The sequence below is a fragment of the Trypanosoma theileri genome, assembly GCF_002087225.1.
Source record: "Trypanosoma theileri isolate Edinburgh chromosome Unknown TM35_Tth_9_V1, whole genome shotgun sequence".
NCBI lineage: Eukaryota > Euglenozoa > Kinetoplastea > Trypanosomatida > Trypanosomatidae > Trypanosoma > Trypanosoma theileri.
In genome coordinates, this window is record NW_021639851.1 from 246,334 (window position 1) to 264,131 (window position 17,798).

At 42.8% G+C, this 17,798-nt stretch overlaps 8 protein-coding genes across 8 annotated transcripts; 5 read left to right on the forward strand and 3 right to left on the reverse strand.

The window, feature by feature from the left end:
- Nucleotides 1–581: 581 nt before the first annotated feature.
- On the reverse strand, nucleotides 582–974 carry TM35_000092040 (uncharacterized protein; the record flags this gene model as incomplete). The annotated part of the gene is made up of 1 exon (XM_029024443.1): nucleotides 582–974. One exon carries the CDS (start codon nucleotides 972–974, stop codon nucleotides 582–584), a length of 393 nt encoding a protein of 130 aa, XP_028884220.1.
- A 488-nt stretch (nucleotides 975–1,462) lies between these two features.
- On the reverse strand, nucleotides 1,463–1,891 carry TM35_000092050 (uncharacterized protein; the record flags this gene model as incomplete). The annotated part of the gene is made up of 1 exon (XM_029024444.1): nucleotides 1,463–1,891. One exon carries the CDS (start codon nucleotides 1,889–1,891, stop codon nucleotides 1,463–1,465), a length of 429 nt encoding a protein of 142 aa, XP_028884221.1.
- Nucleotides 1,892–3,362: 1,471 nt separating this feature from the next.
- Nucleotides 3,363–3,800, reverse strand: TM35_000092060 (uncharacterized protein; the record flags this gene model as incomplete). The annotated part of the gene is made up of 1 exon (XM_029024445.1): nucleotides 3,363–3,800. The coding sequence occupies one exon, from the start codon at nucleotides 3,798–3,800 to the stop codon at nucleotides 3,363–3,365; it is 438 nt and encodes a 145-aa protein (XP_028884222.1).
- A 3,655-nt stretch (nucleotides 3,801–7,455) lies between these two features.
- TM35_000092070 (uncharacterized protein) lies at nucleotides 7,456–7,827 on the forward strand (the record flags this gene model as incomplete). Its single annotated transcript, XM_029024446.1, has 1 exon — nucleotides 7,456–7,827. The coding sequence occupies one exon, from the start codon at nucleotides 7,456–7,458 to the stop codon at nucleotides 7,825–7,827; it is 372 nt and encodes a 123-aa protein (XP_028884223.1).
- A 793-nt stretch (nucleotides 7,828–8,620) lies between these two features.
- Nucleotides 8,621–8,947, forward strand: TM35_000092080 (uncharacterized protein; the record flags this gene model as incomplete). The annotated part of the gene is made up of 1 exon (XM_029024447.1): nucleotides 8,621–8,947. One exon carries the CDS (start codon nucleotides 8,621–8,623, stop codon nucleotides 8,945–8,947), a length of 327 nt encoding a protein of 108 aa, XP_028884224.1.
- A 2,948-nt stretch (nucleotides 8,948–11,895) lies between these two features.
- TM35_000092090 (putative tRNA isopentenyltransferase) lies at nucleotides 11,896–13,296 on the forward strand (the record flags this gene model as incomplete). The annotated part of the gene is made up of 1 exon (XM_029024448.1): nucleotides 11,896–13,296. One exon carries the CDS (start codon nucleotides 11,896–11,898, stop codon nucleotides 13,294–13,296), a length of 1,401 nt encoding a protein of 466 aa, XP_028884225.1.
- Nucleotides 13,297–13,581: 285 nt separating this feature from the next.
- On the forward strand, nucleotides 13,582–14,655 carry TM35_000092100 (putative signal peptide peptidase, putative,aspartic peptidase, clan AD, family A22B; the record flags this gene model as incomplete). The annotated part of the gene is made up of 1 exon (XM_029024449.1): nucleotides 13,582–14,655. One exon carries the CDS (start codon nucleotides 13,582–13,584, stop codon nucleotides 14,653–14,655), a length of 1,074 nt encoding a protein of 357 aa, XP_028884226.1.
- Nucleotides 14,656–15,181: 526 nt separating this feature from the next.
- TM35_000092110 (leucine zipper-EF-hand containing transmembrane protein 2) lies at nucleotides 15,182–16,621 on the forward strand (the record flags this gene model as incomplete). The annotated part of the gene is made up of 1 exon (XM_029024450.1): nucleotides 15,182–16,621. One exon carries the CDS (start codon nucleotides 15,182–15,184, stop codon nucleotides 16,619–16,621), a length of 1,440 nt encoding a protein of 479 aa, XP_028884227.1.
- Between the last annotated feature and the right edge of the window lie 1,177 nt (nucleotides 16,622–17,798).

Genomic DNA, 17,798 nt, shown 5'->3' on the forward strand with positions numbered 1-17,798 from the left:
GTTGACGCCAGGAGAATCCCCATCAACAACGAGAGAAAAAAAAAAAACGCAAACACCGCCCCGTTTTCTCTTTTTTTTTTCGGGCGGTCAAGACCCGAATTCCCGCCGGAGCCCCCCCGCTCCTTCGTGGCATTTCCGGCGGGCCGGGAGGCGGCGGAAGGAACCTCGGCGCCCTCGCAAGCGCGGTCGTGCGGAGCGGGGCTCGCTACGAAACGGGGCGTTATTTTTTTTTTTTTTTTCTTGAGAAGGCAGACGGTGGGACTGGTGGGGGGGTGGGGGGGAAAAAAACGCCAAAACCCTTGATTTCCAGCCGTTGGAGAGTTTTGCGGCCCGCCCGGCCTCAAAGGGAAGAAACGGGGAACACCTGATTTCCCATCCCGGAGAACCCTTTTGACACACGAGGGGCCCCTCTCCCCCAAGCCGTCGGCCACACTACGAGGGAAAAAAAGGAGCATTCGGACGACCTTGCGCGCGTTTTGCCACAATGGCTTTTTTCACTTTTTGAGGGGATCCAAGATATCTTTTTCTTTTTTTTTTTCAGCCAACCTTCTTTTCGGCGAAACACGAAGCGCAGAAAGGCATCACCCGCGACCGCCGACGCGGGCCGAGGCGAGAAAACCCATACCCTGAAGATGGGCGATCGTGGCGGCCAACTTTGGCAAGAAACAGCGGCCAAACGTTTCGGGCAATTTCCCGATTGAGAATCTCGCCCCCCAACCACCCCAAACCCAAGGACAACCCAAAAACGAAAATCCAAACCGTATCGCCGCACAAAAAGCCCCGGCCCACAGAACAGGGGGGCAACAACGAAAAAAAAAAGAAAAAAGGAGCGCGCCCGCCCGCACAGAGACAAGCAGAAGGCGAGGGGCCGCCAAAAAGAGGGACCTAACAAAGGGCACAATTGCGGTTGGCCAACATCGGAAACTTAATCGCAACAGAAGGGCCGATGGCGGAACAGAAGAAAATAAACGCATTTCTCCTGTCACGTCAGTTTTTTTTTTATTGGCAGCTCGCGGGAAGAATGACCACCCCCTGCGCCAACAACCAACCGATAAGGGTAAGTTATTTGGCATTGGAATTATTTTTATTCTTTTTAACCCCAACAGCCAGTCAAAAGTGGGTTTCTGAAAAACGCACCCATCCCCCACCCTCAGAGCCCAAAGCGGGGGGTGTGTCAAAAGGGCCCTCCAGCACTTCCATTTCGTGAGTTCTGTTATTAATCTAGAGGGCAAGCGTTGTGAGAAAAGTTTTAGGATGTATTTTTGAACTGTGGGGCGGCGCAGGGTTCAAAATGATAAAGTAGTATTTTACTCCTTGTTTCTTCTGCCTCTTTTATTTTAAAAGGTGGGGAGCAAGGCATAGATTATTCTGTATTTTAAAGAGTTTAACCCAACCCATCCTCCCACAAAATCGCATCATCAAGAACGGGTTTCTTTGGCGAATTTCCCTCGGACACCTTCAGTCATCCAAAGCTTGAATTCACAGCAACTCGAGAAATACAACATTTCCGCCATGGAAACGTCCGCAACGATGAACTGAAAATGGCGCTAACCCCAGATGGGCGTAGCGGTATATAATTTCTACCTTTATTTTTCCATCTTTTACAGACCCATATTGGACCCCTTATGCCCATCCAAGTTTCCATAGAAGCAAAACCCAGAATACATATCTCAGAACTATTCTTCTGGGGCTTGGTTATTTGGGGGGTCCGTCTATAATCAAATATATTAATTTCTTTCGGCCCCCCGAACAAGCGCACGCACTTAACACCGGCAGCTCGGCTAGGCAGAAGATAATCCCCAGGTTCCCGCTTGTAGGGCCACCAAACCCCAAGGCGCCGATAGAGGCCGCAGCGTGCATTCACAACTTCCAAGGTTAGGGTAAAGATCATTCTTTCTTATTATTGGGTACTTATTATCTTATTCTTTCCTATATTGGCCGTTCTTTTTATTTTTACAATTCCTCGCGAGTATTCTTCGCTTTGGAAAGGCCGCGCTGCAGGAAGCCACCCCTATAGAGGGCCCAGGCCGATTTCAATAATTAATATCCTTTTAATTGCCGATTGGTTTAAATATGCCCTTTTTTTGCTTTTTAGCTCTCATCAGAGGTTGGGGATCCACAATTTTAGAATTTTTATCGCCGAACAGCTTGGTAAAGTATATCGCCCCGTTGGTGCGCTGGAAAGTCTTGGCCTGACCGAGAGGCCGCTCGAAACTGTAACCAAAAAAAATTTGATGCGATTGGAAGAATTCCGCAATACATCACATAGCTAACGACTTCCGAAGCATTTTCTTTTTGTTTTACAACGTTTTTGCGCTAATGGAATGGCGCGCCGTTTGTGCAATGGAAAATGGCGAGGCAGCTTAGAAGGTGGAAAGGTGCTGCTTTATGGTTCCGGATTTCATCTTGGTTTGGGCAAATTGTTAATAAGGATCTGAGGGCATGCAGTAGGGTTGCAAATAGACTTTATTCGCAGAGTGCCAATTCCATCTTGGATCTGTTGGGCTGAAAGATCGCCTGGCGGGCGGAGGCATCCTAGTAGGTTTGCACATTGTCCACTAAAGAAAAGAGAGGGCTAGAGATATACTTCCCGCAATGCGTTGGTGAAGTTTCTTCATAGGCAGAAAGCTATTGAAACGCCCCGCTTCGGGCCATTAAAAAACAGAAGCATCATTGGGGCCAAGGAGACTATCAAAACTACCTCTTCTTTTTTGGAAACCGATGCGTCTAGGCAGCATGGCTGGGGTTGCAAGAAAGGCGGTTCTTTTTTTCTTTTTTTCGCTTTCCGTGGGAAGTTAGATCCCACGGGTTGGCGCCTTACTGCTTGGGAAACTAGTGTCGCTTTGATATCGATTTCGGGATACGGACAGAACTAAAACTAGAACTAGATGTCAGGGTTTTCTGTGGCCACCACGCTGTGGCGAGGGCCCAAGGCCAAGTCGCTATTTCTCGGACCGTTTCCCTTTAGAATCCCTAAATAACGAATGGTAAAACTACAAAAACTGCTGATATGACGGAAAATTTGCCTAACCTGCTATCGCCCTTTGTGGTGGCAGGGAATTGGCTTAGGAACTATTTTTAGCGAGGGCGATTGCGCAAAAGTGGCCGGCACAGCTTTTGGAAGAAGCAGGCCCAACCATGCTTTCCAAAATTGGTGTAAAGTTTGGAACGTTTAAGCTACCAAAAAAAAAAAGAAAAAAAAAGCCTTCCTTGATCAAGGTTTGAATTTTCGCCTGGATTTCTACTTCTGCCCCACCTTTTTCGCCGTTTGAAGTTCAGGACGCCTCGATGGAATCGCCCTAAAACGTGGCAGAGATTGAAGCACCCCCACCCCACCCAACACCCGAGCAGCCATTGCGTTTTTAAAGTTTGACTCCTGCCGTTCCCCCTTCCCCTTTCCGGCAACCGCGCGCCAGGAATCTCGGGGGCTTTCTGTTCGCCCGGCCTTCGGCCTGTGTGAGCCAAACGCCCCCCTCCCCGCACCTCTTCTGACAAGCGCTTGGCGGCCGCCACCCCCAGTCCTTCTCCCACAAGCTGGGCCGTGAGACTGGCACTCCCGCCCGGGACGGGCTGTTTCTTTGGAAAACTGGAATTGTTTGCAAAGGATAAAAAAGAGGGTGTGGGCTGTGGCTTTTGGGTCGTGAAAAAAAATTTTCTTTCCCCTCGCCGGCGGGATCTTTTGCCTCGCGGCGCGCGTGTGGGCGGCTTCCCGCACCAGCGCCAAGCGCTGTTAAAGCGAACCGGCGGGGCTTTTCGTTCCGTGGTTGGTGTGGAAAAAATATCGCTGTACCAAAAGACATCGCCTTTTTCACTATCCTATTAGCGGCGTTTATCTTCTACCACGCCGCGTTGCCATAGTTAGGCGCCTGAGCCATTGAAGGGGTCAAAGCGATACTTCAAAATTGATGGAAGAGAGATCACCCAAACAATCAAGCACCAACATAAGAGTTTCCAACGTGTATTCAGCATGCAGTCTCTGGGGTAAGTTGGATTGCTAAAATGGTTCCAAATACAACTCTTGCTCGGGGAATCTTTCGGAACGCCTTTTACATTGGGAGCCGCGTTTGCGCGCATGGGCCGTTCAACCCGCCAGCCTCATTAGAACACCGAAAGGTATGGCGAAACGAAGTAAAAACAAAATCCAAAAGTATACAGAATTGAAAGGCCTACTTTATTCTTTTTTTCTGTTTCCTTTCTTTAAGGGTGGTAAACTTGCTTCTGAAGAAACAGTCGTAGACACTTTGTAATTTATATTTCTTTTTCTGGCCCATTTTTTTATAAAGAGAAGATATCTTTTTGGGGATGGATTAAAAGAAAGAAAAAACGATTTTTCTAATAAGAAATGTTTCTATTTGTATCCCTCAAAACGTTATTATCCACTATAATGCTTGCTGAAGAAAAGAAAGCTAGAAGGTTTTCGAAAAAAGCAAGGCAATAGCTGCAGCACCGAAGCGCGACTGCAGACTATTTTTGGGGAGGCAGTCGTGGAGTTCAAAGGAGATGCAATTATATTTTCTCACGAAGATGTTTCTGGAAAGCGGCCATCCATCCTTTAGAATAATACAATGTTTTCTACCACATGAACAACTGCCTTAGCATTAGCGCCTCTGAGGATTCATAACCCTTGTGGCGATTACACATATACCCCATGCTACGCGCTGAAAAAGAAAAACCGTGGAGACTGAGTTTTCCACTCAAGAACTGCGAATTTTGTACAAACGAAGAGAAATTGGAAATGTCACACCGAATAGATTACCAGGGGCGATCTAAGCCAAAAGAAAACATCACAAATTCTAAACATGGAAAAAAAATCCATATTTGCAGGAAGAAAGAAAAGGCAGAAGGGAACGATAATTCCTAAGAAAGATTAATTCAAAAAGAGATGAATCTACATTATGGGAACAAAATCGAAAATCCAAAGGAACGAGAACAGCTGGTCTGAGCCCATCTTTTTTTTTGTTATGGGGCATTGCCTGAGACATTTTTGAAGGAGAGCAGAGTTCCTCGATAGAAATGAGACGCCCTAGTTCTTTAAACAAATGCTTCCCGCATCGCGTTGCCTCTGTATGCGCCGCGGCTGCGGCCCGATAAGGGGTCGTACCATTTGAAGTTTTACGACGGCAAGCCCTTGGTAAGGATGTGCTACCTTATCGCGGTGCCAAGGTTAAGTACTTGAATTTATTCAAGGAAACTAAATGCACTCACTAAATGTTTGAAGGAGGTGGTCTCGTTAAAAACCAATTTCTTTTTCTTTTTCTTTTTAATACATGCGTGTTCTCAGGAATGCTATCCCCTTGGTGACGTTTGGCCATCGAAAGTTGGAGCCAAGGTCCATTACCTCGTATTCTTTCGGGGGAAGCCATGGCCAGCAAATTCTTTTTTATAGAGTTTACGGGCTCATAAGCTAAAAACGTCATAAAGCACTGGGGCCAACAGAGCCTTACTGGGACAAAACTTTATCCAAGAAGACCCTGGGGCACGTGCCGGCGTACCATCAGCAGCAGTTTCTTTTACAGATTGCACTTTAGTGTGAATGCTGCCAGGGAGAGGCACGGGCCCTAGAGATAGTAACAATTATGCCCTCCAGTGGTGGAAATTAGATTTGGCCGCTGAGGTGGCTCAGAGGGGCCAAAAAATCCATGTTCTGCCACCTACGAGATCCATTATAATTTCATCGCCAACGCGTAGTTGCTCAACGCAACGGTAATAAAATACAATAAAAAAAAATACAAAAAAAAATATTATATATATATATATATATATATATATCATTATATATATCTTTTGCTGTTGATGGCTTGCGCTTTTGGGGTAAAACCTATAAAGAGACGATGAACAAAAAAAAAAAAATAAACGACGGCGAACCCCCTTTAACAACAACAGCGAAAAAAAAACTCTCAGGCGCAGAATGCTCCGGGCAACTATGCCCCGCAAACGAAACTGGAACATGGGGTGTGCGAAACTCTTGTGGTCGAAATGGTTTTGATTCAGGAAGATGTGGGGCAAATTATGGTCGTCGCTTTTGTACGGGAAGGGTTCTCTTTGGATTGAAAGGATCGTGTGGGTTCTGAATGTCATCATGGTGGGAACGTCCAATAATAAGCACAGCATTGGTCATATATAGAAAGAATTCCCGCCTGCCAATAGCGGCGAGTGGGGGCACTACTCTCGAACAAGGGCATAACTTCTTCGAAGTACGCCTGAGCGATATCGTGGTTGGTGAAAAGGATAATTGACCAATCGCTCTGCCATGCTTCTGCGTGCCGCATCCTTTAGGTGTGGTGCCTCTTATGCGTTCTTTTGAGAACTCCGGCTGGAGTTCTTGAGGGTGGGGTATCGGATCTTTAGCCAATTATACTACGAAGGGCTTCCTTCAATATCTAGGAAAAGCGGTGTTGATGAACGAACGCGCGCGTGCGGAAGACCCCTAAATCGTACAAATCCTTAATTGCATTTTTACCTACATCTGAAAAGACCGCATCAGGGAGCACGATTTCCAAGAATAGAGCGGTCACAACGCGTTGCCAAGGTAGTCTAGGAAATTTAACGCCTTCTACGTTTCTAGCGGTAAAGTTTATGTTTTATAAGAACCAGCCGGTGATAGGTAAAAGAGGAAGGAAGTGCTTCTTTTAGTGCATTATTTCCTGGTATTAGAGATAAACTGATGCCAAATTTCATGACAAATATGTTGGTCTTTTATTGCAATTCTTCGGTAGGGGGGACAAATATGTAAACAAATGTAGCCATACCCCATCCCTATGGAAAGGATAGGTGGACCCCAGTGTGCTCTCAGAAACATGGGCATAGCCAATGCACACGTCAGGAAACGAAAAAATAGTGCAACACAGAACGTTCCGCTACCACGGCCGTGGTTCATAGGTTAAAATCGTCAAAAGGAAAAATAACTTATAGAATTGGTTAACGCAAGGTTCAATTAATCTTTAATTTTGGATTTGACACAATTGTTCCCATAATTGTTGGCGGATAATCTTCTTTTCATGTTCACCTAAAACCCCGTTCCCAAAAAGCAAACGGCAAAAATATGCGGCAAAGATTATACTCCTTAATGCATTTTTGCAGCAACGCATAAGTTTTTACGTTGGCCGCCGCTTCAGATCTGGAGCCCCCTACCGTTTCAGGTATGAAATGGATTAAACTTGAATTATCCCCGTTTGAAACCCCAAGGGTAACAAGAAGACAGCCGTTTCAAGAACGCTGGCCGCAGCCCCCGGGGCCGCCAAGGCAATTTCTTCGCCCGTACGGCCAGAGCACTTTCTAAACTATAGTTCCCATCCGTTGCTTTTGGTGTGTTTTTTATTTCTTCTTTGGGGTGCGGCCGTTGCTGCGCTTGGGCGCTGGTTTAAGCATTAAGATATTCCAAGTCCTTCGGTTAGATGATATCGCCTTCACACGCATCATCCAAGAGAGAATTAATAACTATTTTTTTTTTTTTTAATGGGGAATGAAAGGTGTTTTTTTTGTAAAAAAAAGGTTTCAAAAAAGCAATCCCTTTGCAGGACCAAAGGCGCCAATTACCTCAACCCTGGCATCGTTTATTGCCACTGGCGTTCTTTCTACCGCGAAGTTGGTCCCTGTATCAATGCGGCTGGTGTTCTACAGAGGCCTTTCTTAGGCCTTCATTATTTTGAGACAGCAATGTGCAATGCAAAAAAAGAAAAAGAATTTCCAGACGCCAATGCCCATGAGTATTCCGTTAGATCATCGACGATTTTAAGGGCGACAACAAAAGCAGGGAAAATGACACCACGATTAACGAAAAAAAAATCTTCTTTATCACGATCATTCCCGAGGAGGGCTGGTGTATAAGACCCTTCGGGGTGGAAAGGCGTTGGGAAAATGTTGCCAGATGACATTTCCGCCATTACTCGCCCAAGTTCTTTTTCATCATCCAAACCAAGAGTTTTTTTTTAGTTTGAAGGAATCCCCAATGGAAAGCGGTCAGTCTTTATCTGCCGACTGCTCCTTTTCTGTTCCAACTGGTGCTGCCAAAGTAACATTTGGCAAAGGTTCCCCCGCAACGGTGGTGACCGTTGTGCTCCTTGGGGTCCTGCAAACTTCTTGGTTTTGGTGCCGAAAAGCGCGGTTCTAAAACCAGATCTGAAAGGAGGTCCTTTGAGGAAGAAGTTCAGTTAAAATTGAGTGACGGGTCGCCAAAGTATCTTCCGAGAAAATAGTCTTGGGCTTTAAACTTCAGTGTTCCACGCTTCTTCTCTTACCATGCCGCGCCAAACCTCAAAGCTGTGGAATCTTCATTTGAAAATGCATTCTGGCTTTTTCTTACTTTTGCACCACTTACAAATCCAATGTCCAATGCCGCCTCCGGAAGGCTGAAGGAAGAAACACACCGCACGTCTATGGTTCCATTGCTTTGCGGGTGGCGTTAAACTGGGGTGTGTGGGTTGGGCCGCGGGCGAGGCATTTTTCATTCCCAAGCCCCGGTTTAGCGCAAAGCGAGCGGGAGCATCGGCAGCACACCTCGTCAGCGGCAAAATGCGCAGCAAGACGTTGAGAAGTGCAGCTCCTTTCGCCCCCTATGTGCCGCCAATTTTTTTGTTTTTTAGCGTAGGTTTGGGGTGGCGAAGACCCTCTTTTCTTCGGTATGAAAAGGGAGGCTTCGGTTGCTCCGCCGTTTCCCGAGAGTTGTCGGTTAAAATTTGTGCCGTCGGGCTGCCCGAATTCGGTCCCTGGGAAGGCCAGGGTTTTTTTTCCCTCGGTAAAAGGTTCTTTTGTTTTTGGTCTTCCTTGTTTTTGGTTTCACGGGGTTTCTGTTTTCGCTTGGAAAAGGAAGAAGGACTTCGTTACCGCGAAAGGGATGGTCCGCTACGTTGTCAGGGGTCCCTTTGACATAGAATCCTGTCCCCGAAATGTTGTGTGGGACAGGGAACTGGAAATGGCAGCGGTTCGTGGACAGAAACCACTCCGTTAAAAATCTCAGCTCTATCCAAAGACAAATGCCAGTAAATATTGAGTGCCAGTTCTTATGACATTCTTTGGGGGGGGAACTTTAACCACCCGTGGTGTGCTGCAGGGATTACTCTGAGTATCTCAATTTACTTTTTTACCACTTCTGTAGATGCAATGGATGGAGTCTTTACTGTCAATTGAGGATTAAAAACGGGACTGCTGAACCGCGTATAATATGACATTTCTCCAACTAAACTATCTTAAGGGTAAGAAACAACTTTATTTTGTTTTGATCGAAGGAAACCCAAACTACTCTTTTAAAGGCATAGATGAGTTTTAGCCTTTGTCCTTCTCTTCTAATTAGCGTAAGAAATAAACTTTTTTCTATTTGAGCTTCTATTTAATATTCCGTTTTTTTTCTTCTAGTGGTTTTTTTTTACTCATTTTTCAGTAATAATTAAAAAAGTTTTTGGATAAATCCTCTCTTGCTATTTCCCATCAGTATTTTATTGCCCATTTTATTTCTTCATGGTCACTGGGGTAGGGGTTGGTAACTTTTTTTTTGAATTTTAATGCAGGCACCACGGCCATTTTGCCAACTCGATTCAACTTCCAGTTTTTTTTTTGGCAATGTTTTTTTTTTTTTATTTTTTATTTATTTGCCAAGGCGTGGGCGATTCGTTTTTTACCGTTTCTCCAAACGGACGTGGGCTTATTGTGGATCCCCCAGGAGGTTCCAGCCGCAAAAGCCGCACCCTTGTTTGCTTCAGAGTCTGCTGTTCCGTATTTCTAGGGGAATCCGAGAAGAAACAGCATTGCACCCATAGGGTTGTCGTTAGACAACGGCCCGAGGCTTTCGTAGCCGTAAAGAAAGGCGAGTCCTTCCTTGGGGCATCGCTATTCTTTTCGGTTTAGGTGCACCGGTTTTCATCTTTCCGTCGGTAGCGCTATCCCTAAATGCAATTTAGGTGGACCAGCACCGGAAAAACGCGTTACCCCTAGTTATAAATTGTATGATGATTATATTCTCTTTCGTCCATCGGGCGAAACCAAGATATCTCCCTACCGCTGAAGCTTCCTTTTGTATTCTTATGGGTTGTAACTCCATAGGTTTTTTCGCTCCAATCGCATTGTCTTGGCGCACCTTGTTGCACGAGAAGGGTTTGCAATGAAGATCGGGCCGTCAATTCTGGGTAATATTGGGCTGGCGAAAGGAAGAATACACTTGGAATCCGCATTGAAGGTTGAAATATTATCGGCGTCCCTTTCCCTACTCCTCATCCGGGCCGCTGGGATGTGCATTTGAACGAGCCGCTCTGCATGGATGGAGTTTCTTTTAGAGGCTCTAGTATCGGCGCGCTTCTCTTGCCATGGAGCCCTAATATCCCACTTAATTTTCGTGGGAATGCCATTCTGCTTCTGTGCACCCTGAATGGGTTACACTTTGCAAACGCTACAGAACGGATACAATTCATAGGCATACAACGAAGCCCAAAGAAAAGAGGCGACACTCTCTAAAGAACGCGTCGTGAATTATTGGACGGCATGGCCATCTGCCGAAGGCGTCTTCCCATCATAATTTTCGACGCGTCTATTGTCGATTTTCGTTTGGCAGCGGAATGGGTTCTTTATTTCTCCCAAATTCCTTTGCCACAACGTAAGGCTGACAAATTAAAATTCCAAAAAAATAATAAATCAACTTTGCCGAACGCTTTGGGAGACTAGAGTAATGGAATGGGCGCGGGGGTTTGCCGCGTGCGACATCGGAATGGCCGCCCATTTTTTTGGTGGCACCAAGCAACCTTCAAAAGCGTCACCCGTGGGCTTTTTGGAGGGCCCTCTCCCGCGTGGGCCGTGTAAGACCCAGGTGGGAACCGAAAACCATGCGGCACGGTCCGTTTAAAGAACGGGCCGCCGCGTCTTGAAAATTGGCGGCGGGGTCGGGGCACGACGTTCGGACCCCGCACGCCCACGCCCCAGCCAGGCGCCCGGACCCCCGAAAAATTCCATTTGTGGGGGGTAATGGGCGGCGCCATGCCCAGCGTCGGCCAAAGCTTTGGGAATTGGGTTTGTGGGTTCTTTTTTTTTTTTTGAGGGGGTTGGGTCCTTCCGGGGGCGCTGCCTCCCGCTGCTCCCGAGCCCTTTCCCGAAGACCCCTCGGGCCCCGCCGAGGGGAAACCCGCCATCATTCGCAGGCGGCGTTCGTCCAGCCCAACGCGCGGTTTGGCGAGGGCCCTCTGGCTGCGCCTGCCGCGAGGGGGCGGGGCGGTGAAGTGGAAACGCCGCGCTGGGGCGGAAGCGGGGCCGAGGGAGGTGGAAAAGCTGGTTCTCGTAAAGGGCTGTGTTGTTCGAGGACCTTTTGAGTTAATGGAAGTGGTACTTTATTCCAAAACGGGCGGTGTACCAGACTTTTGTTGTTGTCGCTTTTTTTTTTTTGCTGTGGTTTCGTTTGTTTCCGGGGGTTTCTCATTCTGAAACTGGTGTGTTGGTTTTTTTCTACCGCCCGTGATGTTGAGAAAAAAGAGTTCTTTGTGACTTGGCTTCTTCTGAGTTTTAAAATGGGCTCTTCTCTTGAAGAGTGATGGCTCCAGGAAAATCAAAAAAAAAAAAAAGAAAAACAAAAAACAAGAGTATCTTTTTCTTTTTTGAGCTCTCGTTATTTTGTATCTTAATTAGTTTTTCCTTTATGAATTTGACTTTGTCCTCGCAGTTAATTTTCTTTTTAATTTGTGCCACTTTCTTTCTCTGCATCTGGTGACACTGTGTATGTGTTGATGAATTGTTGAGGTTTTTGTTGAAACTGGCGAAATGAATGCAATTTAAAGGTGATCTGTTGAGTCAGTTTTGAATATGGGTAGAGTTTTTGTTCTTCTTTCATCTTTTTATTTTCTTTCTTGGTGTTATTTTTGTTTCTTATTTGATACCTTAAAAGAAGAAAAAAAAAAAAATTACCTTTGGTTTCTCAACTAAATGGTTAATGAGGTGACAAGTTGTAAACAACCTATTTTTTTCGTCTTGGGCGCTACTGGAAGCGGGAAGTCTCTAGCTGCGGTAGATATTGCAACGACGCTTAAGAGTTCTTGCGGGTATGAGCATGTGGTAATTATTAACTGTGATGTGATGCAGTTTTACATGGATCTTCCTATTGCAACAAATAAAGTTTCCTTAAATGAAATGCAGGGTATTTCTCATTATTTTATGGGGTTCCTTTCTCCCAAAGGGGTAAAGATTCGAGATCCTACCATTCCATATGAAGGATGCGATAAAAAAAACTCTGAGGTTTTAGAGGAATCAAAAGAAGAGGAAATATATAATATTCATTCATATGTACATGATGTTGTAGAGTTTATTAATAAATTTTTTCAGAATAATTCGTCTGCGGCTGTTATTGTTTGTGGTGGAACATGTTATTACATACAAGCCCTTATGTTTGAGAACGTTTTGACTGAAGAAGATGCTGATGACTCCGTAGCTTTGGATTCAAATGCAAACTCTTCTATTTGTGAAGAAAAATTTGAGGGGTATGATTTGTGGAAAGAACTCAACAAAATAGATCCATCTGTAGCTATTCGGTACCACCCTAACGATAAAAGACGTATTGTTCGCCTTCTTGAAATTTATAAAAAAACGGGGCGATTACCTTCAGAAATATATGGGTCTCGTCCTAGTCCTTGTTTTCGGTTTTCTCCGATGAATTGTTTTGTTTTATGGCCGCGTGTGAATTTTGAAAAGTTAAAATTAATGCTGGATGAAAGGGTTGATAAGATGGTTGAAAAAGGCATTGTTGAGGAGTGTCTTGAATTTGCTCAACAACACGTAAAAGCTGATCCTGATACTGGTTTGGCTAGGGCTATTGGTTTTAAAGAGTTTATTCCTGCCTTTGAAGAGAAAAATGGTGTAACATGTATAAAAGGAGAGAATGAATTAAAAAAATCAATTGAACAAATAAAAATTAATACGAAACGTTACGCTCGTCAACAGATTCAGTGGATAACAAATCGTTTTCTTGGACGTTTTCGAGAAGTTTTTATTTCTGCTCAGGGTATTGATAAATTTATTTCTCTGGACGTATCAGACACAGTTCTGGAATTTCGTGAAAAAGTTAAAAAAGTGACGCGTTTTTGGATTATGTCTGAGAATGGAAGTATTGAAAACATAATATTTCCATTAAAAGAACCCAGAGACAAAATAACAGCGGTTAAACAGGAATGGTGTGAAATGTGTGGAATGTTTGTTAGTGGAGGAGTTCAAATGGATGCCCATATATTGTCGAAACGACATCGTGGCGCTATTAGACACGCTGCATTAGTAAAGGAGCAACTAGAAAAATATGGGCGCATTATTCCACGTAAAAAGCCTCGCTTATCTTAAATGCAATATCTTTAATTTTCTCCTCAGTAAAAGGAGTTGATTGGGTTTGCGTAAAGTGCCGTTACTATGTTTTTTTTTTTTTTTAAATCTTTTGTGTGATTTTTTTTTTCTTTTTTTACTGTTTACTGCAATTTATAACTTGCTGTCTATCACTGTTTTTTTTCTTTTATTTATTGTTCTCTTTCTTTGTAATTTATTTAAATACCAAGATCACTGTAGTTGCGAGATTTAGTTATATACAAAAAAAAAAAAAAAATAGAGCAGAAAATTAGGTAAAGGAAGAAGATGAGTACTCCATATGAGGATGGTCAATTATACTTGGCTCTTTTGTTTCTTCTTTCAAATGCTGTGTTGGTTGTTTATCTTGGATCGAAGCGACTATTACAGCAAACTATTAAAATGAAGAATTCAGGTACCAGACCTGATGATGTGATGAGTACTTCAGATGCGATGGCTCTTCCTCTAATGGGATCAATGGTTCTCTTTACTCTTTATGTAATTTTAAAATTTATTCCATTAGAATACTTTAATGCAATTATAAGCTTGTATTTGAGCTTAGTCGGTATATTTTCCATGGGCTCATTTATTAAAGGATTCATGCGTCCAAATATTTTAACTGGTATTGCTTGTTGTATAGTAGGTGGATACTACTATTGGACAAATAACTGGGTGGCAAACAATATACTGGCGATTTCAATCGGTGTTTTAAGCATCGAAATGGTTCAGATTGGATCATTTTCAACTTCTTTTGTAATGCTTCTAGGTCTGTTTTTCTACGATATATTCTGGGTGTTCGGATCTGATGTGATGATCACGGTTGCAAGTGGTATCAACGGCCCAATCAAACTTGTTTTCCCTCGTACAGTGTTTGAAAATCAAGAAGCGAAAAGTCTTTTGGGACTGGGTGATTTAATAATCCCAGGTTTCTTTATTGCCCAAGTGCTTGTCTTCTCTACTGAATATGTAAAAAAGGGGAATTTTTACTTCTACGTCTCTCTTATTGCTTACACGTTGAGTCTGGTAAATACTATGGCTGTCATGATTATATTCGAACATGGACAACCTGCATTACTTTTTATTGTTCCTTGGTTACTCGTTACCTTTGTGCTGGCAACGATAATAAAAGGCGATTTCAACGCTGCAATGAAGTACACTTCCTCGGAAGTCATTCAATCTTCTTCTAAATCAACGGAGAAAAAGAAAGATGATAATAAATCTTTGCATGAGTCTCTTGAAGAGCTTTCATTAACAACTCTCCTATGGAGTGCCATACAGGTTTTATTTGGTTTAAAACATGAAGAAGAGAAAGAAAAAGAAAAAGAATCTCAGGAAAACACAGAGGAAAAAAAGAATAATTAGGAAAGAAAGAAAAAAAAGAAAGAGAGGAAAAAAGAAGGAAAAAAAGAAATTGCGCATTGGACCTTTGGGCTGCTCACATTTTTTCACGTTTTTGTGTTTCAAATTTTGAAGTTTGTTCCTGAGAGGTATGTGTGTTGCTACTGTGTATTTCTGTGGTTTTGGGTACATTTTTTTTTTCTTTGGTAATTCTATCCTTTTTGAAATGCTTCCTAATTTTAATATGTCACTTTTAAAAATAGATTTGCTTTTCACTTTCTCTCTTTCTTCAAAAACAAAAACAAAAAAAACATTCGTGATGATAATGATGACAACCTATAAGGTGAGGTATTTGTCTCTCTTAAAATCAAAACACTTTTGCTGGAATTTGGGCAAAAAAAAAAAAATAGGATCACGGTTTGGTTAAAATTACTGGAGAATTTAAGTAGAAATATAAGAAAAAGAGAAAAAAAAAAAGAAGCACTGTACTTTGATTATCAAAAATAAGAAAGCCACGGGTAAGGAACAAAAGAAGGGGGAGATATAGGGAATGCTTAGGGTATCCAGGGTTCACTTTTGTAATTTGACCCCTTCAAAGACAACTGGACGTTCAAAAGTTTCATATTACGCCAATGCTGCATGGGAAGGGCTTCGTCACGTTTATCACGGATTTCAATTGTTTTTTCTTAATACACGCTTGGCGTGGAAATATTCTCGACAACTTAAAGCAGGGGTTGCCCTTACTCGCCGTGAACGGCTTCTTTTGGAGAGCGCTACAAAGGATCTTCTTCGACTTGTCCCCTTTAGTTTCTTTATCGTTGTCCCATTTGCAGAACTTTTACTTCCTGTCGCGTTAAAGATGTTTCCTGATCTTATTCCTTCAACATTTGAGACCGAAAGTCAAGGTCGTAATCGAGCGTTTTCTACAGCAGTAGGAACGTTACGTGCAAGACGACGTGTAATGGAATATATGTCAACTGTTGCGTTCGTTAGTTTCACCAAAGAGCAACAAGAGGTGGTACGCTCCTCTGCTATGGGGGAAGCTGTAAATGCAGCAGAAATAAGGTTAATAGCACCTCATTTTGGTCGTGATGGACCTTTTAATGTTTACAATACGCCTGATAATATTACAGTAGGATTGGCGAGGGTAGTCGGTGTATACAAGACTTATCACAGTTTTTTCCCAAATAAAATAATGGCTCCCTATATGCGCCGAAAGGTTATTCGTCACTATCATAATACTCGTGAGGATGATCGATTATTGAGACTTGAAGGTCTTGATGATTTGACTGATGAAGAATTGATAAAAGCCAACTTGGTACGAGGTATGCGATGGACTGAAGATCCTGAAGCTCTTCGTATTCAACTGGAATGGTGGATATCACTTGGACGTGATCCTGATGTGCCATATAACACATTATTTTGGATCAAACCTACAAGATACAGTTTAAAAGAATCTATGAAGCGTTTGCCTGTGGAGCAACGTCGTCAGTTACTAGGTATTCAATACCTCCCTGAAGGTATACGTGGAAACCTTGAGGCGCTCTGTGAGACTATTGGAACCGCTCCTGCTATGGTTGATGATAAAGAAAACGCAGATACTATAGTAGAGAAGCTTGAGGATTTGAATGCCAAAACAAAGAACAGTGACAAAGATATTGCAACTCAAGATATTCAAATATCTTTGGGTGCATATCTTACTGAAGCGAATGTAAAGATGATGTTTGAGCGTATTCGCAAGGGAAAAACAGCAAACGAAAGTGTTACTGTAGCAGATGCCATTGAATTTATCGGGAGCGAAACGCATAATTCATCCCACGTAGTTTCCACTGTTTTTGATGCTTTTGATCTAGGTAGCGGAGCAAAACCCATTACAGAATCCACACTTGTTTCAATTGGGGCTCGTTGCAGAGAAGCATCAAAGACTTCTAAAGAAGCACCCCAATTACCACCGGTCAATCCAACGGCAGAAAAGGACAAAGTTAAATGAATACCATTTTTGTTTTTCTCTCTTTTCTTAGAGAAAAATGAAATGGCAACAAAAAATATGAACTGAGGAAGAGCCTTGACCTGCATAAAAGGAAATGAAGGTGAAAAAAAAAAAAAAAAAACGCTGCAAATGAAATTTGCCGTTTACGAGGGAAATTAACTTCCACTGATATTTTTCTTTCTTTTTCTTTTTTTTTTTTCCTGCCATGTGCTGGTAGGTAGAGCGACTACTTTCTTTTCCTACAGCAGTCTTATTTGCAATACAGGAATAATTTTCTGCTGTTTATATGTGGCTCATTCTTCCTGTTTACACTTGCTACCTGATTATTTGAAGGGCATTGATATTTGAAAAGAGGAAGAGAGACTCTTAACTCAGCGTTTTTTCGCTGATTATTATATATGTGGCGCATACTTATGTCTACCAAAACGAAAGAATATAAACTACGGTGCGTACTCCACGTCGGCGAAGCTGACTCAGAAAATAAAACTAAAAGAACAACGAAAAAGAAAAAAAATAAAAAAAAAACCAAAATGAAAAGAAAAGAAGTATACTCTTTTCAACTGAAAATATGCACCACTTTTGTAATTGAACGGCTTCTTTTTTTCTTCTTTCTTTTTTTCTTCTTTTTGTTCTTCTGCAAAAGTATGATGAGTGTCATTAGCGTTTCTTTTAAGGAGAGATATTTTATCTCATTAAGTTAATAAGGTATTCGAAGTGAAAAAGAAAATCATTGGGGATTGGACTTAGTTTTCTCGGGTGCTTTTGCATTGTTTGCAGTCATTTCGTATGAAAGGAGGTAGCGAGTAGGAACCTGATCAACAGCGGAGTGCTGAGCAGAGAGCGAAAACAAAAATGAATCGATGGAGTTTCATATTTAGCTTTTCTTTCAAAAGAAAAAAAAAAGAAAAGGAAAGACAGGTATAAAAGCTAAAAACAACGACAATAACACTGGTTTGGAGGAATACGTAACAAGATCTGGGACAGCAGGAACATTTAATTTCTTGGGCAATGGTAATTGTTTTTTTGGAAAGGAGAGGTGAGGTGATATTTTTCTGTGTGTGTGTGTGTGGGAATGGAAGTAATGTTTTTTTAAACAATTGGATTCTCCATAGCTGAAATTGTAATTGAATTTCCAATTGCAATTGACCTTCATTCGCGTTTTTTTTTTTTTTTTTTT